Genomic DNA, 27,966 nt, shown 5'->3' with positions numbered 1-27,966 from the left:
TATTTAAACTTTTGTAAGTTCACTTGTCCTATTGAATAAATACAATAGCTATTGTTTTATGTGTAGTCTATTCATTGAGATAAAACTTTTTAGTGTGTAAGTTAAAGAATGATTCAAGATCGTTTCAAAGTGTTTGCATTGGAGTTAAATCTATCTAAAGTGAACTGATCTAGTTTTAATTAATTTGAATGTCAATGTGTGAACAGGGTCTAAATTGACTACGATTGCCTCAATTCTATTGTTTTCTGAGGTTACTTACTTAGCTTTCTCCACCAAAAAGTGGCCACCATGAAGTTATACCAATAGTGCTTTCAGTGACGTTAAACACCAAAAATCAAATCAATGAGTTATTGCACAATATATAAATATAAAATGATTACAAGGAGTAGTTGCCAAAGATACTGGTTGAGAGGTCCTCAAAGTTCTAATTATAAAATTAATTCAACCTTCTAGAATAATGTGATTTTTCATCAATTTTCTATATATATTAAGATATTTTTCTTCTCTGCTGGTGTCTGTCCTTAGGGAATTCCATGTGCCAGGGTATTTGCTTGCATCTGTGTACTATGGTCACATTCGTGGTTTTTTTACAAATTTCTATGGAAAAATGTTTTTTTCAAATATAATTGTCTTGTTTGATTGTCCTAAAACACCCACTTATGTTGCCTTTATTACCATATCCATTGTAGGTATAAAATAAACAGACTAGAAGATCAAAAGAAACTGATAATAGATGCTGAGTTGAAGATTTGTTTGGAGAAAGAAGACTGTAGCACAACAGTTAAACTATTTGATCAACAGCTCATTTCACAACCTCTTTGTGACATGGAGATGGGCGGACAACTGTTAGGTATGATGATTTAGCCATTATTTCACATTATTTGTATGGTTACAATGAATTATGTAGGTCAAGTTAGTCAAACAAAAATAAGTATATTCGTTTGAAACATGCAGGTTTGATACATCCTTGTCCATTGGTCTTTGGTTAATGGTTGACTAAATGGAAAAAATACTGGGGGAAGAGAGTTGTAGTGTAGAAGTTGACCTGTTGGTTATTTTTGGGATACGATTGCTGTCAAGCAATCTGTAGACTTTTACCATTGACCCTATGATACACTCCCTCACGTCATTCGTTTTATTCTAAACATTCGGCAACATCTCAGATTCTTATGATTGTCTTGCTTTAAAAGGTAAAAACAAGCAAAACAATTGAACATAAACAACTTTCCTGTAATGTTTTACTCATAATCTTCATGTGTGATATTTTCCTTGACTTATATGCGTGTTTTTAACAATACGGAAAATCAGAATTAAACAGTATTTATATTTAGTGTTTTTATAAATTTAGAAACACGTCAGAGGGAATTCCCAAATTTTGATAACTTGCGAGAGTTCTCTGAAAGCCGATCGATAATTCTATTTCTGTCACAAGAACTGAAGTGGAGTATTTCTATATTTTACCGTTATGAAACTGATATTTGATACTGTACTCTCATAAAGAAATGGAGAACCATTCATCATATCATTTAATAAACGTTCTTGTTCCAAATCGCAAGTCGCGGTTTGTTTATGTATTAATGCCCATGCGTGGTCTCACTAATTAGAGACAAAAAGAATTGTAGAGACAAAAAGCGTCAAGAAGCGACAAGAAGAATAATATTAGCAACAAGAAACTATTTAGCGACAAGAAAACATTTTTTTTATTTATATTTATACTTATTCGAAATAAATATTAAAAAGATATGCAAAAGAAAACAATTTCAACGACAGGAAAATTAATTTTGATAGGGAAAAAAATTAAACTTGTAAATCTAATTCAGTTGCTACATTTATTTACATGATATTTTATATAAGGTATCACAGGAAGTATTACCTTTACCCTGTCGTTTTATGGTATTACTTTTACTTGTGTTTTAGAACAATAATATATTTTGATTTTTATTTGTTTTTAAAACTATTTTTGTACAATATATAATTAACTTGCAAAATGCATTATTTGTGCATAATTGTCCAGAAAATACATACACAAATTGTGAAATACAAATTAAGAACTGAAATCAAACAAGAGGAAAACATAACTAAAACATGAATATTTTTCATCATTTTATTTAGTGTATTGTCTCATTTAACGATATTTATCATGTTTATGCATATAGATTGAAGATTAAAGGAAACTGTTGACAATCTCTTTTCAACAGTCAGGTGTTCACTATTCGGTACAATAATTGTATATTCTGGTGCATGTAATAGATGAAGGTGTTAATGGATGTTATTGTAGCAATTAAACAAAGGACACGCACCTAGTTAATCTCATTTGATGCCCTGAATTGTGTATTACCTTAGAGTGAAGCCACAGCTAATGTTGGTCCTATCAGGAAAAATTAATTGTACAGTTAGGAAGGAAATAATATTTCATGTTTTTTTTTTATTAAATCCTTCAAAAGGAAGGTGACAAATCTTTGTTTTTATTTTCATTTTATAGCGTTTACATTTCTTTTGCTCTTACACATGTTTAATTTCTTCATATAAAAAGTACACAATCTCTTCCTCGAAATTTTTTTATTTCTTCATCTTTCAATATAATCCTAAAAAAATATTTTGATGTATGTGATAACAAAATGTATTCTTGTTGCTAAATAGCTTCTTGTTGCTTTTTGTCACTAATTTTTATACGACCGCAAATTTTGAAAAAATTTTCGTCGTATATTGCTATCACGTTGGCGTCTGCGTCGTCGTCGTCGTCGTCGTCGTCGTCGTCGTCGTCGTCGTCGTCGTCCGGCGTCCGAATACTTTTAGTTTTCGCACTCTAACTTTAGTAAAAGTGAATAGAAATCTATGAAATTTTAACACAAGGTTTATGACCATAAAAGGAAGGTTGGTATTGATTTTGGGAGTTTTGGTCCCAACATTTTAGGAATAAGGGGCCAAAAAGGGCCCAAATAAGCATTTTCTTGGTTTTCGCACCATAACTTTAGTTTAAGTTAATAGAAATCTATGAAATTTTGACACAAGGTTTATGACCACAAAAGAAAGATTGGGATTGATTTTGGGAGTTTTGGTTTCAATAGTTTAGGAATAAGGGGCCAATAAAGGGCCCAAATAAGCATTTTTCTTGGTTTTTGCACAATAACCTTAGGTTAAGTAAATGGAAATCTATGAAATTTAAACACAATGTTTATGACCACAAAAGGAAGGTTGGTATTTATTTTGGGAGTTTAGGACCCAACAGATTAGGAATTAGGGGCCAAAAAGGGACCCAAATAAGCATTTTTCTTGGTTTTCGCACTATAATGTTAGTATAAGTAAATACAAATCTATGAAATTTAAACACAAGGCTTATGACCATAAAAGGAAGGTTGGTATTGATTTTGGGAGTTTTGGTCCCAACAGTTTAGGAAAAAGGGGCCCAAAGGGTCCAAAATTAAACTTTGTTTGATTTCATCAAAATTGAATAATTGGGGTTCTTTGATATGCCGAATCTAACTGTATATGTAGATTCTCAACTTTTGGTCCCGTTTTCAAATTGGTCTACATTAAGGTCCAAAGGGTCCAAAATTAAACTTAGTTTGATTTTGACAAAAAATGAATCGGTTGGGTTCTTTGATATGTTGAATCTAAAAATGTACTTAGATTCTTGATTATTGAAGTTTTTTTGGTCCAGTTTTCAAATTGGTCTACATTAAGGTCCAAAGGGTCCAAAATTAAACTAAGTTTGATTTTAACAAAAATTGAATTCTTGGGCCTCTTTGATATGCTGAATCTAAACATGTACTTAGATTTTTGATTATGGGCCCAGTTTTCAAGTTGGTCCAAATCAGGATCTAAAATTATTATATTAAGTATTGTGCAATAGCAAGTCTTTTCAATTGCACAGTATTGTGCAATGGCAAGAAATATCTAATTACACAATATTGTGAAATAGCAAATTTTTTTTTAATTAGAGTTATCTTTCTTTGTCCAGAATAGTAAGCAAGAAATATCCTATTTGTGCAATAGCAAGAATTTTTTTTAATTGGAGTTATCTTTCTTTGTCCAGAATCAACTTAAATCTTTGTTATATACAATATACAATGTATAATATATACACTTTTTACTACCAACTGATAAATTTAAATAATCTTTACCATTCAGTGATAACAAGCAGTTTTTTTACATCTTAATATTTTATGATGTATTTAAATGAGTAGTTATTGTTGCAAACTCCATTAGAAATTTGAATTGATATCAGTTTTGAAAAAGGGAAACGGGGATGTGAAAAAGGGGGGGGTTAAATTTTTCTCATTTCAGATTTCATAAATAAAAAGAAAATTTCTTCAAACATTTTTTTGAGAGGATTAATATTCAACAGCATAGTGATTTGCTCAAAGGCAAAAAAAACCTTTTAAGTTCATTAGACCACATTCATTCTGTGTCAGAAACCTATGCTGTGTCAACTATTTAATTTTAGATTTAAAAAGTTTGAAGAAGAAATCTTTAATTGATTTGTAAAATCTTGGCATTTGTTTTGTGTAAAAAAAAACCATGTAATGTCAAAAATTTGATCACAATCCAAATTCAGAGCTGTATCATGCTTGAATGTTTTGTCCATACTTGCCCCAACTGTTCAGGGTTCGACCTCTGCGGTCGTATAAAGCTGCGCCCTGCGGAGCACCTGGTTTTTCTTCTTGTCGCTTCTTGACGATTTTTGTCGCTAATTAGTGAGACCCCACATGCGTTTAGTTTTCCTGATTTCAAGGGGTATCAGATTGAGTGATTCCCCGCTTCATTGATTAATTTGAAACTCATGGGATTCTTTCTATGTCTGTCTGCATAATGAGGGCTATTGTTGTTGCACAATTTTAAATCATATGCATAATTTAAATTAAAATAAATGTTTCATCGTAAAAATTTCCTATAACACCCCTTCAGCAGAAATGGAATCTTCCATATTATCGTTTCGAGTTGTCTCCCTTTTCGAAGTATTGGTCAAGAAGAATTAACTCGTTAATGCCGATAAACGTCGTATTATATTAAGAACGATCTCAATGTAAACAGAGGAGTGTGTACGGAAAGGAGTCATGTCATCTGACCCAAAGGAACTTCAATAACTAAAGAGTAAGAAATGGGGTTCCTCCTAAACTGGTCCGCCGTTCTATATATAGCTTCGTACCGAAGGTCAGTGTAACGATAAGTGAACACAACAGGGGTCCAGTTTAGGGTTCCTCCTAGAATTACGGTGATAAGATACGGAAGCAAGTTAACTCGTACCGCGGCATTGGAACCAAAAAAGTTAACTTGTACTACTGGGAAGTCGTACCATTCAGAAAAATTATTAAAAAATATGTTTTATGGGTTTCTGTTTGTAAACTTTATAGAAATAAAGTTGAATTACTTGAATTTTACACAGGAGTTAAATGAAAACTTAGACAAAAATAAAGAATGTGTTAAAGCATTAATGTTTTAACTGATCTTTCAAACTAGAACATAGGCGGATCCAGCCCCCCCCCCCCCCCTTTTTCGTGGAAAAAAATTGGTTTATTATAAAGGGAATCATTGAAGCATGACTGGAGCGAGCCCCCTCTTAGGTCAGTCAGCGGGCTCCCCCTTAGGAAAAGTTCTGGATCCGCCACTGTAGAACTTAATCCAGAGGAAAGTTAAAACATTGCTTTAACTGTACTTTATTAAAATTGAACATGTTGAATATATATATATCCAATTTAAGTTAATTAAAGCTGTAATCCATGATCACAAATTGAATGCTATGTTTACAATTGTTGAAAGCCATGTGCTTTTTTTGCGGGGAAAATGCGGACCCCCTTAACAGGAATCAGTTGAATTTCATTGTTATTTATAGACAGTAAAAATAATTTTGGCAATCATTTTGACTAACTGCTAAGATTTAATTACTAGTATTCATGAAAAATTTTCTTCAGGTGAAACTGTTAATACTTTAATTATCTACATCTGCCACAGTATTTTCTATCCAATATACAAAGAACATTAGCTACAAATTGGTCATTGTACTTTCAAATTATATACATTTTACAGACTTAAGAGGTATTGGGTGAAAGTAACGTATATTATGTATATTCATCATTTAACACCATTTGAATGCATTTAAATAAGTTGGTACGAGTTAACAATGGTACGAGTTTGCATTGGTACAAGTTTTTTTTAGTGGTACGAGTTTACAATGGTACAGGATAACTATAATTCGATAAAACACAATAAGTACATGGCTCATACACTTGTAACGGGGATTGGCTATTCTTTAAGTTGAGTGACTATTCAGATTGCATGTGCAGTTGAATTAGTTTAGAGATTAATACTATCCAGCTGTACCAGGGTTACTGGCCAAAAATGCTTGAGACTCCCGCATGTTCATATTATTTTGCGGCAGTATTCTTGGATCTATTTTTTTCCTCTTTGATCTTTTCAATTTGGGCCAAATCTCATGCATTTGTTTAATGAAAATTTGGCAGAACTGCTATACATGTGTCAATGAAAACTATGGCAATCGTATCCCTCAGAGCATTCTGCTCTTTGATTGTATCTTGATGCTTACGTGTATACTCAGATACTGATCAGATATGGCATCTGGTCAAATATGTTTGTTGAATGTACCTAATTAGTTTTGAGGTTTCAAATGTCACTAGAACACACCCGCGAAATCGCGGGCATTCAGAGCGTAGTTTAAAGTATCAGTATGTAAAGTGTTGTTGGAAGAATTTTGTTAAATACAGAATGACTGGAGACATTCAGTAAAAGTATCATAAGTCATAGGTTAAAGGAGCCTGTAATTCAGTGGTTGTCGTTTGTTTATGTGTTACATATTTGTTTTTCGTTCATTTTTTGTACATAAATAAGGCCGCTAGTTTTCTCGTTTGCATTGTTTTACATTGTCATTTCGGGGCCTTTTGAAGCTGAGTATGCGGTATGGGCTTTGCTCTTTGTTGAAGGCCGTACGGTCAGAGGCGGATTTAGAGGGGGGGCCAGGGGGCCCGGGCCCCCCCTTTTTGGGAAAAAAATTGGTTGCTTATATAGGGAATCATTGAAGCGTGACTGGAGCGGGCCCCCTCTTAGGTCAGTCAGTGGGCCCCCACTTATGAAAATTTCTGGATCCGCCACTGACGGTAACCTATAATTGTTAATTTCTGTGTCATTTTGGTCTCTTGTGGAGAGTTGTCTCAACATGGCAATCATACCACATCTTCTTTTTTTTTGTAATCAATGAATTTTGTAAAAGATTTCATGACTAAAGAATTTCAGAAAAAGTATCAAAAGTTCACATGAATAATTTTAGCGCTTATCTGTATATTATGAACATTCATTACTATATAAATAAAGCGTATTTACTTTCAATTCTAAGTTTACTAATCGATCCATGGTAACCATTGATATAGTATACAGACCCTCTCTATTTAATAAACTCTGTGACTGCCGTGGATAGTAAACTTGAAAATGATAGCAGATAAAATTCTGAAAATACACTTTATTCGTAGTATATGTATGTTCAAAGTATACAGAAAAACGCAAACCGGAAGTCTAATCTGACTTAAAATTTCGTACAATGACGGGACAATACCCGGATGCCTTTTTTCTCGTTTTTCTCCTAAAATAACTCAATCTGAATAATCATATGAATGGATGACAAATGCGACTATGCACTGTACCTATAGGACACAGAGGCGTGTTGATTAATTTATTGTGGAAAGAAGAGAAGCGACACCAAAAATGAGGTCTTCTCGTTTAATAGTATAGAAGATCATAGTTACTGAAAATAGACTGAAATTTGTGCTGAGGAGTAGTTGCTAGATGTATAATAAAATATTGTATTTGGAAATGCAACCATAATAGGATATATAATCACATATATAAATAGAGTAATTGAATAAACCTAGACAAAAAAACATAGCAGATTGATTTGATAATGTGTTATCTGGTGGAAAGATGTCTCATTTGCAATCATAACATATCTTTTTTAATTTATAAAATGCATTCTAATTTCCAGATATATCATTTACTGACTGGGTAAAGAAGCAAGGAGAAAACATTGGCAATACTTTAACCAGTGCTGTAGCTTATAAATTACTGGATGAATTAGGTCTTACTAACTTCATGAACTCAGTTCCTTGTGATAGATATACTGGAATATATGCTGACTCTGTAAATGGCTGGAATACTAAAGGTAGAATTATTATGATATTTTAGAATTGATCAAAGACTTGTAGTTGTGGGTAGTTTTCTATATAATTACACCTTATGTAAGAATGCTGCATTTTGATTGGTTGAGAACCAGTGTATTTTTTGCATATTCTAACTTTTTTACCTCATTTCAAAAGAATTTGCCTTTTTTCACCACTGCCGGTGAATTTGCCTCAAATACCATGGTATTTGCCATTTTCGATATTCCTTTTTTCCCCTCGCAAGCCAATGAGTAAACTACACAGAGAACAGTACCTGTTGTATTCATTCCATTGGACAGGTGAACTGACAAAAGTTTAAATACCTTGAACAAAAGGAGATGACTCTGTGGAATACTTTCATTTTGGTTCACAAGAACACAATTATTGTCCCTCAAGTAACATGTTGTGTAGGACATTAAATATTGAGTGTCCAGGGGTCCGTCCAACAGGGCTTGTTAGTGCTCTCACTGATACAATTCTTGTAAGATTTCTATAAAATGTATACTATAGATTAATATCAGCAATAATTACAACAAATTTTATACTGACTGCCAATCGATTTTTGGGGAAAGACGGCTTCAAGCCGTCAATCCCCTATGGGGTTGACCAAAGTGACATTCCCTCACATCATTCATTTTGTTTTTATAGTGTGGAAAACCCCCCAACAACTCTTACTGAGATTGATGAGATTGAAACACACAAATGAATAGATTGACTTTAAACACTTTTCTACACATTTCCCTTTTGTTTCTAGCGAAATTATCGTATTTTGAGCTCTCTTTTACACTATTTACATTTCTTTTACAATCCGGAAAATCAGTATGACGAGATATTCTAAATATATCCAACCTACATTATATTTTATAATGACGTCATTGTTGGAATGCCACACTATGCAGAAGCAGGGATATCCTTCACTGGTTATTTAAATCATTCTCAGAGTTCGTGCACTAATTATAAATTGTTATTTGTTAAATTTAAACATAATTATGATTCAAACATCAACATGCAATACTTTAATTTGTAGGTCAACAACTTACAAAATAAACAAAGTTCGTGGAGATACATGAGATTGGGGAGAGAAACAATTTTTTTCATCTTTTCTGTAAAATTCTGTTTTGTGAATCTTCCTCCAAATCAGGAGCACCTCAATTGATGAGTAATTATCCACTAAAATAAAACTTGAAAATGTGACATTTAGTATATGATTAGTAGTCTTCCATTAGAAATAAATTTTGTGTACTAACAAATAAATCATTGTAATGGTAAAAATAAAAATAATCTTTGAGTACTGTCACAAAAAATGGAAAATGGCCTAGCCTGCATTTTATTGGTACATGATTAAGATTTCAGAAAACATTGTAGTTGTTGTTAAATGACAGAAATCAGTTGAATTTTACATAATTAACTATCAACTTTAATCGAATGTTTAGATTTAGAAGATGCAGATCTCTTGGTCCAAATTGAATCCTAAACTAAGGAAACAAAATAAGATTAAACAACAACAATTGACTTCAATATTGTCAACCTTTCTACATGTTCTAGCTGTTCTTTTTTTCATTCTTTATATGAAGACTATCAAAAGATACCACCCCTATCTAGAATAAAGTTGGTGTTTTATTTTCTGTTTCGTCATAAAACATGGCCGCCATGGCTAAAAATAGAACATAGGGGTAAAATGCAGTTTTTGGCTTATATCTCAAAAACCAAAGCAGTTAGAGCAAATCTGACATGGATTTAAAGTGTTCACAAGGTAACATTCTATCAGTCCTGAAATTTTCAGATGAATCTGATAACCCATTGTTGGGTTGCTGCCACAAAATTGGTCATTATCTTGAGTAGTTTTAATGATAAAGATAAGCTGTATACAGCAAATATGTTCAGCAAAGTAAGATCTACAAATAAGTTCAATGACCAAAATTGTCAATTGACCTCTTAAAGAGTTATTGCCCTTTAAGGACAATTTTACACAATTTGTTTAACAAACAAACTACGATGAAATTGGACACTTAACCTATTAAACGAAAGATAAATGCCAAAAAATCAAGGTGAGCCATTCAGGCTCTTGAGAGCCTCTTGTTTTTTAAAGAGTTATGCCCCCTCGAGATATAAAATATGTGCAATTTTGGGAATTATTCTTTTATTTTCATTCTGACCCTGTAAATTTTTTCAGATTGTCCATTGGCAGTTAACCTGCCTCCAATAGAAACCTCGATGACTTGTTACATTTCAAGTTATTGTACAGGAATTAACTGTTGTATAGAAGTGGATCAGATAGGTAAAACTTTTAATGTCTATGCTCTGTTAGATGGCTGCAACTGGAGACTCACTTTGGGAATTGAAAGAAGAAAAATTGATATTTCACTGCTAGATTATAACTGGGGTAAGAATTTTAAATGTAAATGTTAAATTGAGCTATAATGTGAAAATAGGAATGCAATATACTACTTTTGGTATTTTAGTCCAGCAGATAGGTGCAATATATGAAGGAATTGTGCACTTCGTGTTAAAAGCACCAAATTTTGCTCAAACACACTTCTATCTATACTCTTCAATTTTAGATATGGAGGCAAGCTGGAAATATAGTTAACTTCCGGTAAAATCCAAAATGGCGGATGCATGTTTAAATTTCAACTTTTCTTAATTCTCTTTCAATTTTTTTAGTTTAAACTAAAAGAACTAATGTTTTACTTGATCTGAATCGTATTAGATGGGTTTCAGTGTTGCTGAAGCAGCAATTTGGATGAGTTTGGTTAACTTCCGGTCGAAATTTCATGTTAAAATTCAAGAAAAATGTTGACTTTTAATTTGCAAAAAGTGAGAAGAATGGTGTAATAGAATCAGGTATTTATTTCTTTGGAGATCATAAAAATTCAATTGATATGGTGAACACTACTGTTTCATTATATATTTGAATGAAGATAGACATACACTTCGATAAATCAAGAGTCTAAATAACAATTGAAAGATGAGCTCTTACAGATTTAAACTTATTGAGGCGTCAGATAATCGAAGACCAGGTAGTTCGTCCCAAAATGTTGAAGAGGTTGAATGGACTTTAGTTCATTAATATGCTTTGGAATTTAGTGTGACATCCATTTACTCTGAATTAGTACACCATTTGTATAGGGACCAGCTGGTGACCACATCCGGTTGCAGGAATTTCTCGCTGCATAGAACACTTATTGGTGGCATTCGGCTAGTGTCTGCTCTTTGGTCAGTTTGTTGTCTCTTTGATATATTCCCTATTTCTATTCTCAATGTTAAATGTATAATTTGTCAAAATATGACAGACGAATAGCTGCAATGCCCTACCGTGACCCTCAAAGTGTATCAATATTGGTGCCGGATATGTTACTATGGCTGGAAATCTCGTTAAATACAAAGAACTTCCATGTTTACCGTCTACGACCCATCTGTATACACAATATGATGGCAGGGGTCTTCCACGTACTACGTACAAAAACAATGCCTCATGGCATAAGACCTGCCATCTAAACACAGAACTAAAGAGAACTAAAATAAGATATCAAAAGGATACAGATGATATGTAAAAAAAAAGACAATCGGAGCTGGAAACCCACCCGCACAGTCAATGTGTACAAATGCTTCAGTACACAACTTTATTAGAGAAGCTCAGTGCTGGGGACCTCATTGTACAAGAAACGAAATATTATGTCCAATGTCTTGCTTATCTTTATCGACAGGCATCAAAAGTCTCTAGTGAAGATGAGACTTAATAAGGAAGAGACGCACGAATAAGCCATGGAATCGCATTAGCTGACATCATCAGCTACAATGATGATTCCATAACCAAAGAATATTTAGCACCAGTATTCAAGATGTCAGGTTTTTTCTAGGCGAATAAGGAATCTAGATGTTGACATTGAAGACAGAGTTCATAATTCAAGATGAAAGAATAGACTTCTTACATTTTAAAATTATGGGTTGTTTGCCTGTGAGAGAGCTTTCACGTGTTTGACTTGGATGGAGATTTGTCTCAATAGCACTCACACAACTTCTTATATCTAATGCTAGCTTATTTACCTGATATTCAGGAATAAAAACAAGGGAGAGAGAATTAACTTGTTTTCAAAGATAATATAGAACCCTCGTTTCAGAAAACAGGTGATGAAGCCTTTGACTAAAACTAAATGCAGATTTATAAAGCAGTAACAAAAATTCGCAGCGACATGTTTATTGTTACATTTTGGTTTTCCAGTGAACTGTGAGGAAAATTATGTTCCAAAATCTCTTGTAGCTCTTGTTAGTATGTTGTTGTATGGACAATATATAACAACCGACTCTCATAAGCAGGAAACACTAATAATTGCTTGGATATTTATATTTAACAGCTACAAACGAATCCTTAACATTAACTCTCCAAAGATCCGTCATCATGCATCTAAAGAAACATATGCACTTAGAAATAATGGTTCACTGTCTGACAGAACACATGAAATAAACATGTTGTTAAGTCGGATATCAGCTTGACAAGAAATGGCGAGACTTGCTAAAGAGTTTGAGAAGAGGGGCGAAAGATACCAGAGGGACAGTCATATATCAATTTCTTGATGAAGAGAACACAACTGACCATGAGCAGAAAATAAGAGCTCAAATGTCGTTTATCCATGATGTAGGTTCTGTGGTAGAAGAGATAGGAAATCAATTTCTTGAAGACAGCAACGAACTGCTTGTTCTGTATACCAATTAAAGATATAGCTCCCTCAGCAGTTGTTGATACTATTCGTCGTTCGTTGAATAGAAAAGGGACTTTCCGATTTGATTTTCCTCTGAGTTCAGTATTTTTGTGATTTTACTTTTTAGAACTATTGACAAGATGTAACTATTGTAGACAATATAAAGATTGACAGTTCAAGGAGACGTTGTCAAAGGCAAACATGCTAACCACGAAACTGATAGAGCTTCTCATGTGTAGATCAAAACAAAACAGAGCTCATTCATTTTCTGTCAAATAAACAGATGGATGAACACATTTTCGAGATGAAAATCATTGCTACAGTTGTTACAGATGTATTAGTACTTGTTTCATGTGACAACGCAGCTGATATTTATGGGTTGCTTTGGGAATGGAAACCACTTCGTATACATTTCAATTCATGAGCTTGCTAACTTTTTAGAACAAGAAAAACATATGCATTGCCTGTTTTCCATGCATTCACTGTATTCGACACTGTGGCATAGATCGCTGGTTAAGGTGAGAAAAAAAAAACAGGGGATACATGAATGGTATTGAATGGTGTCACAAGAGTATACACCGTTATGAGAGACCAGGGTTGCGTCCAATATCGTAGCGGCTACGTAGTGATACGTAGATGTTTGTCTACTGAACGAGTAGCTAGTCTAGCTGCTATCTATATCTATGTTGCAGCTAGGCTAGCTACACGTTCAATAGTCATACATCTACGTAGCCCTTTGTAGCCGCTACGATATTGGACGCAACCCAGGTGAGTACTCTGAATGTCGACACCACTATTACGCAATTAATCGAATGATTCGTTATGCTGATATTTGATCGAACAATATCAGAGGTCAATGATATTTAACTATTTTGGACAACATTGCTTTTTTTATCAAACATATGTATTTTGTCTCTAAATTATGTTTACTTGTGATATTTTTTACCGGAAGTGACAAATTTCTGAATACAAATACCCCGAGGGTTTCAAAGAAATGATACATTATTTCAAACCATGAATACACAATAATATTATAGTCTACACAGCAAACTTTGGCTACCAGCTGTGAGATTTGAATAACCATTAATCAGTTATCAAATGCATGTCCGCCATTTTGATGATAAAACCGGAAGTGGATAAAATCAAGCTTGCCTCTATATCTAATTTTGTTTAGAATGGTCCAAACTATGTTTCTACCAAATTTTATGCTTTTAAAACATAGTGCACAATTGTTCACCTATATGTTGGGTAACTATTTATCAGTTATCAAATGCATTTCCGCCATTTTGATGATAAAACCGGAAGTGGATCAAATCAACCTTGCCTCCATATCTAATTTTGTTAAGAATGGTCCAAACTATGTTTCTACCAAATTTTATGCTTTTAACACAAAGTGCACAATTATTCACCTATCTGCTGGAATATTTGGGTTGTACTAAATAACAGGTAATTAACCAACAATTGTAGATTCATTATTCATTCAAATGTTAAAATAACATCAATAATATAAATGCTTTTTGTCATTGTTTTCTCAGATATACAAGTACATCTAAGCCCTTTACATATACCAAAGTATTACTTAACTAAGTTCTTACTTAAAATTTTCAAATACATACCTTTAATTACCGTGAATCATACCTTTTATATTGCTGTTATGTTAATATAATAAAACTTATGATGCACATAATGGAATTATTGTATTGCATTTTTAGACTTGTACAGTGGCTGATCTAGAAGTGTGTTCTGGGAGTTAGGAACCCCTTTGTGCTTGACAACTAATGCTTTTGTATGGGATATTTGATTGGAAACAACAAACCCCTTTCCTTTTTATATGAATTAGATGTGTTGGAAACACCCCTTTGAAAAATGGCTGGATCCACGCCTGTCATATTTATATTTCTATAAAAAAAAGGCCAACTGCCTTCTGATCAGTACTATGTAACATTTAATATAACATTTATTGTTAATGTTTATTTTTAGGTGAAACAAAAACTTTCACACTGATGGACATTATTTTCTTAGAGTAAGTACCCAAATAAATAATATAGTATAATGGCTAAATATTAATGAAAGGAATTGTGCACTGAATGCCAATAAGACAGAAACCCAAAGCTTGACAAGTTTACCAGATTTGAAGATAGGTCTTTTCTGATTACTCATTATTGTGTTTACTAGTTACATGGGGTGTAAATTCCTTTAACCAGAGGCCTAGGACCTGCCTTCAATGGATATGAGGTTGAAATATGTTGCAAGAAAATGTCAGACTTGCTTGTCATAAATAAAAGATATATATTGTAAATGTTTTTATGCCCCACCTACGATAGTAGAGGGGCATTATGTTTTCTGGTCTGTGGCTCCGTTAGTTCGTCCTTCCGTCAGTCTGTGGTTCCGTTCGTCAATCCAGGTTAAAGTTTTTGGTCAAGGTAGTTTTTGATGAAGCTGAAGTCCAATCAACTTGAAACTTAGTACACTTGTTGCTTATGAGATGATCTTTCTAATTTTTAAGCCAAATTAGACTTTTGACCCCAATTTCACGGTCCACTGAACAAAGAAAATGAAAGTGGGAGTTTCAGGTTAAAGTTTTTGGTCAAGGTAGTTTTTGATGAAGCTGAAGTCCAATCAACTTGAAACTTAATACACTTGTTGCTTATGATATGATCTTTCTAATTTTAATGCAAAATTAGATAATTACCCAATTTCACGGTCCATGGAACATGGAAAAGGATAGTGCGAGTGGGGCATCCGTGTACTTTGGACACATTCTTGTTTATCTTTGAATCGACCCCATTAAGTGACTATCATGTTGCAATACACATGTTTGGTTTCAATTTCTATCATGTCAAGAAGTAGTTCTATTACAGATTATTTAGTACAATTTCTGGGCATAGACCCGGCTAGATAAATGTTGAAATGTCAATCAACACCAATATCTCACATGACTTTAATCACATTTATTTTGTTTATTGATTTAAATTAAGTTTTGGTGGCTAGTTTGCAAATAAGACAAAAGTCCACTAGAAAACAGATGATATGGATGTAAGGTCAGTTCTAAAATCAATTTCGTAGTTAGACCTAACATATCTTACCTGTTAGCAATTGCTCCTTTGTTGTGTTGTCTCTTTCATCTTACAATTTCAAAATTTTTATTACTTATTCATAAGATTAAACAGAGATGAGAAATTTTGGCAAAAGGAATTATAATGTATATCAAATAATCTATTGTAGGTATTCAATATATGACCTCAAAGGCGACAAGAGTTACATGCTTAATGGGAAAATAAAAGTTTGTTTACAAAAAGGAGGAGGATCGTGTCTGTTTACAAAGACTCTGTTTGAAAATACTAAAGTACAAAAGTTTGGATGTGACTGGTCTCACAGTGAATTTAAAGTACAAGGTATAATTATTTGAATTTTGTCAAGTAGGCACAACCAAAAGATCCAGAGTTTTACCACTTAAAACCTGAATTATGATGTCCTTAAACAATTATTTATTCTATAATTTGTTATATAGGAAAGTAAGATTTCTTGATAAGTGTAAAACCAAAGTATAACTTTTTTGTTTTAATACTTGAAAATAAGTTTTTGTAATTATTGATTTGAAAAACAAAATTAAAATTTTTATTTTGTTAAATATATTTCAGACTTTTCCCTCCAGACATTTCTAACAGACAATGCTGTGGTTGGCAATGCAGAAAGTTTAGATCTTTACAAGTTAATGGATGAATTAGGATTAACCTCAGAACTTAAAGATGCACAATGTAGTAGATCAGTGTCCCCTTATAGTCCTAGGGATTCTAATGGCTGGAACATAGGTAATGAAATATATAAACTTGAGAAAATTGCATACAATATTTGAAAAGAGCTTGACTTATCAATTAAACATTTAAAAGTTTGTATTGATGACAGTGCAGGAGAATTTCTTTTACTTGAAATCTTTGGCCTGTTTCCAGTATGACTGTTTTGACTTCAATAAAACACAGTATCTTACTGTCACTTTGATGAAATTGTCTTCTTTTGACTTCTTAAAGGGTGACAATTCAATCTCAATTATCAACTTTGAGGCACAAACCATGCATTTTTTGCGGAGGACATGTGTTGTTCCAAAATAGATTGTTATTTTTGATGCCCCACCTATGATATAGCAGAGTGACAATATGTCTTTATGTCTGTGCATCCTTTTGTTTTGTGTGCGTTCGTTCTTCAGTCTGTCCCTCTTCAGGTTAATTTTTTTAGTCCAGGTAGTTTTTGATGAAGTTGAAGTCCAATCAACTTGAAACTTATTACACATGTTCTATATGATATGAACTTTCTAGTTTTAATGCCAAATTTTTTACCCCAATTTTTCAAACTTTAACCTGAAGAGGGACAGACTGAAGAACGAACGCACACAAAACAAAAGGATGCACAGACATAAAGACATATTGTCACTCTACTATATCATAGGTGGGGCATCAAAAATAACAATCTATTTTGGAACATGTCCTCCACAAAAAAATGCATGGTTATATTATAGTTCATGTCTGTGTGTGATACATTTTAATGTTGTGTTACAGCGGTATACTACTGTTGCCTTTATTTACAGTCCACTAAACCTGAGACTACTATAACACAGAGATTGGTCACTCTCAATTTCCCTATAAAACCGTACACACTCAAAAAAGCTAGCTACGTTATTTTAACGTAGTTTCGTATTTTACCGTTAGCAGACGACATGTAATTGTTCAAATTAAAATTGAATAAAACAAAGCGAATTATTATTTTCAATGCTGTCATTACTATTCATTTTATATGAATATTATTATGATTAACCTACTTTAATAATTATTATATTTTATCATATATTTAGTACAAAATACAGCTATTTTGTATATCTAATAAAGGTTCTTTTTTCCAGTCTGTATCACCTACCCTGTATCTCATACCCCGTATCGCATGGCTAAACCCGTATCGCATACCCCGTATCGCATACCTTTTTTTTTTTTTTTTTTTTTTTTAACTAAAGTCAGTTTTTTAGGGTTTTCTTTGCTTAAGAATTTTTTTTCTAAAAATAGGTAATTTTTTGGAATGACGTCATTGTTTGGTATGTAACGTCACGTACATCAAGTTTTCATATTGTATGTGACGTCACGAACAACAAGTTTTTACAACATATTTTTTGGCACACTCAATGCAACTATAAAAAATACAAAACACTTAAATATATACAATAATAAACAAAATATTTTCAAAACAACAGATTGTAAGGTAACCTAGGTGCTTCGTATAAATAATTGAGCAGTTATTTTAAAGCTTTGAAACAAGACAAAAGCAGAACTGAAGGTAACCCAGTGCTATGGATCAGAAAACAGTTCATATACTTTAATACTCTTCTGTTGAAATATATGATAAAGCGTATAATACATGGCAAAATCCGTATCACATGCCGTATCACCCTCGACCAATATCATCCCTCGGGCCTAAAGGCCCTCGGGCTGATATTGATGTCTCGGGATGATACGACATATAATACGGATTTTGCCATGTATTATTCTCTATATAATAGTTTTTAATAATAAATATATTTTAATAGTTTTTCATAATAAACATATTTTAATAGTTTTTTTAAAATGAACTTTGCGACGAGAATGGATTGTGTTTAGATAATTCTCATAAATCCGACAACTGAAATTGTTACGGTGAAACAGGTCCCGTTTATTGTATCTAATCAAGGAATCATATAAACAATTCCTTGATCAAATATACAAATGTTTTACCTATTTTACCTACCTGTAAAAACAGGTGCATTTGTGAATTGGCTGGGATATGGTTATGATACACGTATACACATGCTAATTAAAATGGAATTAAGATATATTAATTTCATCATCGATACTTTTTGATATTTTATTTTAATTTTCATGAATGATTGGTTCCACTAAAAGCTTTTTCAGAAATCAAAATGGAAAAAGGCTTCAGTTTTAACCGTTTTTTTTTTCAAATGAAGGTTAATTACGGCCCCGGCGGCAAAAAGTATAAAGGAAGGTATGGATGGGTTTCGACGGTTATTCATTGAATAGATGAAAAAAATCAAGATTATAGAATAGGAATAATTGAAGAATAATCGATTGGAAATTTAGAACCAAAAAAAAAAATATGCCCCAAAAAAGATATATTATACCAAATAATCGTTTTTTTTTTGTAAGCAATTCTGTTTTGCCGTTTGAATCAGTCTAGTATGCTTTGTAATGAACTTGGGTTTTTATCCTAATCAAATTCTTTTCCAAATATAAAAATAATGAGGATGTCTTTCCTTAATTAAAAGGGTCAATCATTTCAATCAATTTTGATCAGGTTTTTACAACGTAATTAGCGGCAATCATATAAGAGAGAAAATATCGTTTAAAGTAGTTGAGTACAGAACGGCAAAAGGGGTTATAACTTCAATGGGTGCATTAAACAAACAAAAGACCTACAAATTATAAATATATGTTCCCAAAACATCGTCGCAAATTTCACTTCGCAATGTCCTCTAAAAGGGACTAAAAGTGACTTCTTATCTTGGTATGACAGTGATCTCAATCTTGATCTTTTACTTGGTGATTTTACTGCATCAGATATTGAATCTGAAGGACGGCTGCAAAAACTGCAAAAAAACCAAAAAGAAGCCACTACCGCAAATAACTCTGAACGTCAAGCTTTATACCAGTGCTCAGATTGTGACAAAACCTATTCTTCAGTATCTGGATTCCGTGGCCATTTAAGAACAAAGCACAGCCACCAACAAAACCTTATTTAACGTTTAGTAATGTCACGTTGCTGATCTTTATGTTTTCTAAAGTCTCCTTTTTTTTTTGAAGTTTTATCTTGACGAATGAGTTTATCAAGAGTGGTACATATGTACACATCATTCTAATTCATACATTAAATTAAGATAGTAAATAAATAAATATAAATATTTATAGTAGAGTTCTGCCCAATAATCAATAGCTGACTGTCAGTGGCAAATATTTCTGGCATTGGGTAACCGAAAATTAGCTACATCGAGTGGGGTAGGTTCTGTGTTAACAGAAGTTTTATAGTTAATATATGGTGTTTAGACCTTAGAACGGTTACGCTACTAGTACTTTGATTTCACAGGAACTACTTGGGGTACAGCACTACAGGTTGAAAAGTGCACTGTATTGCAGAATATACAATACACGTGTACATATTTGCTTAAGTGTCCTTGCAATGATTTTTACCATCATTTTACTTGTCAATATAGTGCATTGTATATTTTTTTGAATTAAATAAGGCAGTTAGTTTTCTCGTTTGAATTGTTTAACATTGTCTTATTGAGCCTTTTATAGCTGACTGCAGTATTGGCTTTGCTCATTGTTGAATGGCCGTACGGTGACCTATAGTTGTTAATGTCTGTGTCAATTGTGGTCTCTTGTGGACAGTTGTCTCATTGGCAATCATGCCACATCTTCTTTTTTTATAAAGCTGGAAAACTTCAATAATGATAATAATAATATTAACAATAATAGGATTACACATTCTTATCTTCCTGGAGACCAAAGAAAAGTTTGTAAACAATAGGACTAAGTTTAGAAAAGTCTGTAACCAATAAGACCAAGTTTTGAAAGTCTGTAAACAATCAGACGAAGTTTAACCCACCATTTCTTTTTAAGGAATAAGTCTGTACCAAGTCAGGATTATGACATTTTTCCCCTTCGTTCTGTTTGTTTTTGCAGTCAAGTGTTCGATTTTGTTAGTTTTTATGGACCTTCCACTTTTTTATACAACTTGGAGTTTTTTTTCTTCTATTTTCTATTCTAGTCTTGAGGATAACATACAATCTATTCAAATTATTTCAATAATTTATTTATAAGCTCACTAAATGCAAACAAAAAATACAGTTATAGATTTTGATGATTTTTATTCTCTACAAAACAGAAATTGTCAGTCCATTGAATGATAAAGGCTCTTGATCATGTTGGTGTGCAGTTCCTTTTGGTCGTCAGGTGAACTTTTGTATCCTGAAATGAAAAAATGAAACATTCATGTACATATTTATGCAACAGTCACTTATTCTTATATCATGCTTATCAAAATAAATTAAACAAGCTTCTTGAAAATGATTCTTACAAAAGTAAAATACACATTGTAGTTAAAAAGACAATACTTTACACCTTGTACAAATGTTCACATCAAAAGACAAATAAATCAAAGGGAACAATATATATAGCAAACTAGCATGCAAGTCTTGTGTTAATGTTGCTTTATGGCTTATTTACTTTAACAAACTAATAGCCATGGTAAATTGATTGATTAATTTTAAATTGTGGACAAACTTGCCTTTTTCAAAATTGCCATTAGGGAGTCTTCATCATGGGACCCCCCCCCCCCCCACACACAAATAGGGATAAATAGCAGTATGCTGGTATATCAAATTATGACAAAGTATACATCAGTAAAAAAGAAAAAGTACAAGAGAATGTTTTAATACTATCTAGAAAACAAACTGTTCATCTGAATTTAACCGATTCACAAAATAAATTGACTCAAAAAATTTACATCGGCCATTTTGAAACCTTCATAAGGTAAATCCCCTCACAAAAAGGGATAAATGGCAGTATGATGGTATATTAAATTATGACAAAGTATACATCAGTAAAAAGAAAAATTACAAGGGAATGTTTTAATACTATCTAGAAAACCAACTGTTCATCTGAATTTAACCGATTCACAAAATAAATTGAGTCAGCCTAACGAACTTTTAACTCAATCACGGTAAATTTCAGGTTTCATTTGTAAATTTACGCTTATTAATTCACTAAACAATGCGATTGTGAACATAAACAAACAATAATTAACGTTTTTAATCTTATTGTAACACTTACCGATATATAAAACTCCTTAATAAGCCACACAGGTTAGAAAAAAGTTATTATTTTGCACCTCATTTGTAAACAATGGCTGATCGTCCTTCTTGTCTAATCAGTCCGCGTGCGCGCGCTTCCCGTGGACATCGTGTAAATACGATTTGACTGGCCAGTACAGAGAGTGACCAATCTCTGTGTTATAGTAGTCTCAGACTAAACATAGAAAATAATAGTGCGAGTGAGGCACCAGTGTACTATGGACACACTCTTGTTTTATTACAATTTTTTTTAAAGAAGCACTTTTATATGTGTTTAAATTAATTTCTCTTCTTTACTTTTAGGGTGTGAGAAGACATTACCATTTAGTTTACCTTCAGTACCTAATACAATGAGTTGTCACCTGACTGATACCTGTACAGGTATAGATTGTTGTATAGATGTGGAACAGATTAGTAGATCTATCAATGTTTACATCAAACTGGATGCCTGTAACTATAAACTGACAGCAGGAATAGAGAAACTGACGTTTGATGTACCTCTACTGAATTATGAGTTTGGTCAGAAACAAAGCTTTAGGTTGATGAATATTTTTAGGATTGAGTAAGTTTATACATTGGAAGGTTTAACCTTTACTGACCTGTAAGTTTGGTCCAACAATGTTTAATGTCAGTGAATATAGCAGAAAGTATTATAGTGCTTTTCAACTTCACATATGGCAAAATCAAGGGTACTTTATTCATATGATTTGTACCACGTGACTTTGGCCCTTTTGATTGAATTACTTCCCTTAGTTTAGGATTGAATATATAAATTATATAAAATTTTCGGATAATTAAGTCCATTCCCGTCATGTGTCTAAAACTAACATATATTTGAAAACTTCCTTTGGCGGATATTTATAAAAATGTTATGTAATTCTAAGGGAAAATGCCGAAAATTTGACTTTTTACAAAATGGGAAGGTTGAAATCATCATGTTTTTAAAAGAATTTGGCCGAAAACTGCAGAAAGCAGGTTAGTTAAAAGTTATTTAACTTTAAAATTCAATCTACAAGGGGTTTCCCTATATTTGGACAAATCATCTTGATTTCTAATTTGTACCTTGCGTTTCTACGATTTTTTACGATTTTTCGCTATTTTATATAGCATTTATACTACGGTTATGCTTGCAATTTTCAAACTAAAAAGGCTGAAAGTATTCAAAGTAGACAATGTTCATTTGTACATGAACAGAACCCTAAAAATATGTTAAATGCACCTATATGCAGACAAATTGTTGATACAGCATATGAATTTGTATATTGACATTTCTATGTAAGGGGCATATATAATCCTATTGTAATGGCTGCCGTCATGATAAGGGAGAATGGCCTCTATGCAAATTAGCAAAGTACCCCAAATATTGCCATATGATCAGATATCTCAGGAATTTAAGTGAAAATACCTAGCTAACAAAAATACTTGATATAAAATGTCTTTACTGTCATGAAATGAAACGGAAATGAAACCTTTATGAACTAGTGCTGCTTCACTGTGGATGATTGATTGATTTATTATTGGTATTTTTGCCACTTTCATCATTAATGGCGATATCATGGCATTCAGTTTATACAGGTGGGGGAAACCAGAGAGCGAAAAATGAACACCCAACTATGGTTAAAAAAACTGACAAATATAGTAAATAAAGATTGGAGTTGATTGAAGCTGCCACATACATGTTTTGAACCTACAACTTAAATGTTTACAGGCTATTGATGCATTAGTTTATAACTGTGTCAATTTTCGTGGTCATACATGTTCTCATTTTGTTGGGGATGAAATTTGTTTCATACATTCAAATAAAAAAAATGTTGACTTGTAAAGAGAATGGTAGAAATATTGAAACTATTTTTCCCATTTAAGTTGCTTTTTTTCAGTTATACCATTATAGATTTAACAATGGAGAAACAGTTTGTAGTAGACATGGCTGTCAGTCTATGTTTCGAAGCTGATGCTCCATGTGTTTTAACAACAACAGTCGTGAAGAATGCTAGGTTACCTAAACCTATATGTGACCTGAGTAGTAACTTCTCTTTTGAAGGTAAATCATCTTAATTTTTATCTCTAGCACACCTAATGAAGGTTATTCTAGACACATGTTTTGCATACCCAATTTGTCAATTGAAAATTCATTATATGATAATACCTGTCAATTGAACTCTGATACTATTGCTGTTATTCATCTTGACAGTCCCAGATAAGTCTTCATTGATAATACAAGGATGGTCTTTAGTGTTGTTTGCTATCTTTTTTATTTACCCCTCATTAAAATAAACAGGACAAACCAACTAGTGTTAGATTATGCAAATACTACTAGATTAGAGATTACTTTGGTTCATCAAATGCTTAAAATTGTTATTAATATGTATGAAATATTTGTCACTGTGTACTTTGATGAAACATTGTAAAGATGCACACTTTTAGACAGTGTTCAATTTATGTTCTAAACCTCTTATATAAATCAATTGAAGCTATGTTATGATTAATTCCTTTATATTACAGTCATATCCTTAAAAGAATTATCTGAGAACCTTGTGTTGGATGTGACACAACAGTTACCATCGTATGCTGCTGACATATTACTAGAGAGACTTGGTATATCACAATGGATGCAGGCTGTACCATGTAGTAGACAGTCGTCACAGTATACCCCTAATGTCAAAGGATGGAAAATATGTAGGTTATTTCCAGTTTAGACTATTGAACATAAGTTTTTCAATATTTTTTTATATTTTTTCAACATGCCTATCATACATGCTATCTCAGAGTTTTCAAAAAGATTTAAACACATCCTTCAGACCTATTAATCACTTATTAGTTAACACACCTAAGCTACTGTGATTTGACTTTTCTATTTTACAGTATGCCCTTTGAATGTACCTCTCCAAGATTTAACAGGAAGTTTGAGCTGTACAATTCCTAATTACTCTACTGGTATAGACTGATGTGTAGAGATCCCACAGATTGGTAATACCTTCCATGTCTACCTGGGATATTTAACATTTGACTTTTATTTATTCACAGTGTGCCCTTCAAATGTACCTCTCCAAGATTTAACAGGAAGTTTGAGCTGTACAATTCCTGATTACTGTACTGGTGTTGACTGCTGTGTAGAGATCCCACAGATTGGTCGTACCTTCCATGTCTACTTGTTATTAGATGCTTGTTCACACAGACTTAAAATAGGAATAGAAAACCTGGGATTAGATCAAGCTTACTTTAACTTTGAATTTGGTGAGTATAACATTGGGTTGTTTTAAGGTAAATTGATAGATTTTAACAAGTTCATTATATATTTGGGAAACTCTTAATATCAATAATTTTTATGACCTTTTGCTTCAATCATCTTGGTATATAGTTTATTCTAATGCAATTTGTATGTAACAATTTTTTTCATTGGCTAAAAGTTGCCGTCAAATCCACAGTTGACCAGGCATAACTAAGGAGGGACAACCATTTTGAAATGATTGAATCAACAAATGTTCGATTACTGCTACATAATCGAAAATAAAACAACACCTACCTCGAATTTGCCGTTTTAATGTAAATTTATCCGAATTTGAAGCGTACAGGTAACGTAATAACCTCCAGTTTGAAAGTTTTCATTTGTATGACGTCACGTTTACCTATGACATCTTTGCGTCAAAATCGTTCATGCAGTTTCGCGAATTTTTTTTTATTTGTCAAATTTAGACATTTTTCCAAGTTTGATTGTATTATTTCTTTTTGTAATGTATTAGAATCGGAATAACAGTACTGTAGTTGAAGAGTTGCCACTTTCAATTTTGATTTGACGGTCGCAAATCTCCGTTTTACTGTCTCCGCTACGTGTCACCAGTAAAACTGCATTTACGACCTTCAAATCTACAATTGACGGTGGCAACTCTTCAACTACAGTACTGTTGTTCCTTAATTTCTCTTTTTCTTTTTACAGATAAAGTAAATGAAATAAAATTTAGCCAGCTGATTAGTTTAAGGTAAGGTAAACACTAGATAGATTATTTCAGCTTAGTTTGCAGTAAGGTCATTGATCAACATGTTTGATTGCAAATAAAGGAAAAGAAGAAATAGTTTAAGTAGTAATAAGTTTATCTTAACCTTTCAAAACTATGTAATTATTATATATGTTAATAAACGGGTAAAAATAATCTGGGTACAATATATAACTAGTACAGGAAGGTCACAAGTGATGTCAGTATGACATAGTAAACATGTTGAAATTAAATTTACATATTAGATTGCCATTTGATACATAATTTTTGGTTAAAGTATATATGATCAATATTTTTGTTAAAAATATTGTGTAGCTATATATATCTGATAAAGCTGTTGATAATATCTAAATGTTTAAATGACAAGATCTCAAAATGATGCAATTTTGCAGCATTGTCAGTATTTGCTGTCTTGCACTAATTGTAAGAACTATGTTGCCAATATGTAAGACAACATTCAGATAGATATATTGATGTCGGACAGACTAATTAATGTCTTTAGAGTATCATCAAATGTTATTTTTTAGATTAATAGGACTTTTTGATTTTAAATAATGTACAATGGGCCAAAACAGTGGTCTAGATATACCTTTCCCATTTAATTTATTCATGTTTCTAGGTATTCCGTGAGTGATCTTGAAGAAAAGAAGTACACTGTAAACATGGAAATAGCTGTTTGTTTGGAACCATCAGGAGCATGTATCTATACATGGAACATTCTTAAGGATGTTTATTTACCTAAACTCGGATGTGATTGGAATGAAGATTTCTCTGGTTAGTTTCACAATGTGAACATTTTATAGGTCATGCGTTTAGTTTGTAAAAGTTAAGTGACTTTCAGTCATGTAACTTTGTGTAAAGATGCTAGCAGCCTCCAACAAAAAATGTAGATCACTCTGACCTAGAACCTTACCCAAACTTAGATGTAGAAGTTTCTTGCATGTTACCTTTGTCATTAATTGACTAATTTTCTCTAATGATGTATGTACACCCCTCAATTCCTTTTATTAATTATTTTGCCATTGTTTACAAATGACTTTGATAATATTTCAGCTTTTTGGTATGATTGCTAGATTGTTAATTGCTTAACGTCCAATGACAAATATTTCATGCATGTTCAAGATGAAAACAAGTTTAAAATAAATACAATATGTAGGTTTTCTAATTGAGGCCATCCGGGATGATGGTCGGGAAATTTGGACTGCCACTGGAAAATGAGGGTATATAATTGATAGGTATGAATTGATATTATATCATAGTAGTGATGTAGTAACTTTGATTTATTATATTTATAGATTTTTCCCCATCCAAACTACTGCAGGACAATGGACTAACAGTATTAGATGATCTATCTGATTTGATCCTATCTCAGGTCCTGGAGAAGATGGGTGTGACAGACTATCTGTTGGCTTCACAGTGTGATGTGGGCAATTACACACCAAATGTAAATGGATGGGTTAACAGTATGTATTTATGGCAAAATACAAAATTTAATAAAGATTTAAATAAATATTTATTTGTAATAATGTAATTTGAAAAAAGGAGTCATATTTACAGGGATAGCAATTGAAATCATACCATATGAATTATTTAAAGTTTTGATTTTTACTGATGGTTGGTTCATATTTATTTGAAATTTGCTATAAATATGAGAGAAGTTGAAAATGTGTTTACATATAGTAAGGAATAAATTCCCCTTTTTAGCTCACCTGGCCCGAAGGGCCAAGTGAGCTTTTCTCATCATTTGTCGTCCGTCGTTGTTAACTTTTACAAAAATCTTCTCCTCTGAAACTACTGGGCCAAATTAAACCAAACTTGGCCACAATCATCATTGGGGTATCTTGTTTAAAAAAATATGTCCGGTGACCTGGCCAACCAACCAAGATGGCCGCCATGGCTAAAAATAGAACATAGGGATAAAATGCAGTTTTTGGCTTATAACTCAAAAACCAAAGCATTTAGAGCAAATCTGACATGGTGTAAAATTGTTTATCAGGTCAAGATCTATTTGCCCTCGAATTTTAAGATGAATCGGACAACCTGTTGTTGGGTTGCTGCCCCTTAATTGGTAATTTTAAGGAAATTTTGCTGTTTTTGGTTATTATCTTCAATATTATTATAGATAGAGATAAACTGTAAACAGCAATAATGTTCAACAAAGTAAGGTTTACAAATAAGTCAACATGACCGAAATGGTCAGTTGACCCCTTTAGGAGTTATTGCCC

At 32.6% G+C, this 27,966-nt stretch overlaps 1 protein-coding gene and 1 long non-coding RNA gene across 2 annotated transcripts; one reads left to right on the top strand and one right to left on the bottom strand.

Moving 5' to 3' along the window:
- Positions 1–288: 288 nt before the first annotated feature.
- Positions 289–27,088, top strand: LOC143046849 (uncharacterized). The gene is made up of 13 exons (XM_076219911.1): positions 289–293; positions 690–850; positions 7,991–8,167; positions 10,339–10,548; positions 14,846–14,888; positions 16,091–16,260; positions 16,507–16,677; positions 22,053–22,311; positions 23,627–23,790; positions 24,252–24,425; positions 24,774–24,983; positions 25,684–25,726; positions 27,037–27,088. The coding sequence occupies exons 1-13, from the start codon at positions 289–291 to the stop codon at positions 27,086–27,088; spliced, it is 1,839 nt and encodes a 612-aa protein (XP_076076026.1).
- On the bottom strand, positions 20,689–21,923 carry LOC143046125 (uncharacterized). The gene is made up of 2 exons (XR_012969072.1): positions 21,730–21,923; positions 20,689–20,865 (listed from the first exon to the last, which is right to left on the bottom strand). It is a non-coding gene; the product is annotated as an uncharacterized LOC143046125 (long non-coding RNA).
- Positions 27,089–27,966: the final 878 nt, after the last annotated feature.

The sequence above is a fragment of the Mytilus galloprovincialis genome, chromosome 9 (assembly GCF_965363235.1).
Source record: "Mytilus galloprovincialis chromosome 9, xbMytGall1.hap1.1, whole genome shotgun sequence".
Lineage (NCBI taxonomy): Eukaryota > Metazoa > Mollusca > Bivalvia > Mytilida > Mytilidae > Mytilus > Mytilus galloprovincialis.
Note: the sequence above shows the minus strand (reverse complement) of the source record. Positions and strands in the feature narration are given on the sequence as shown.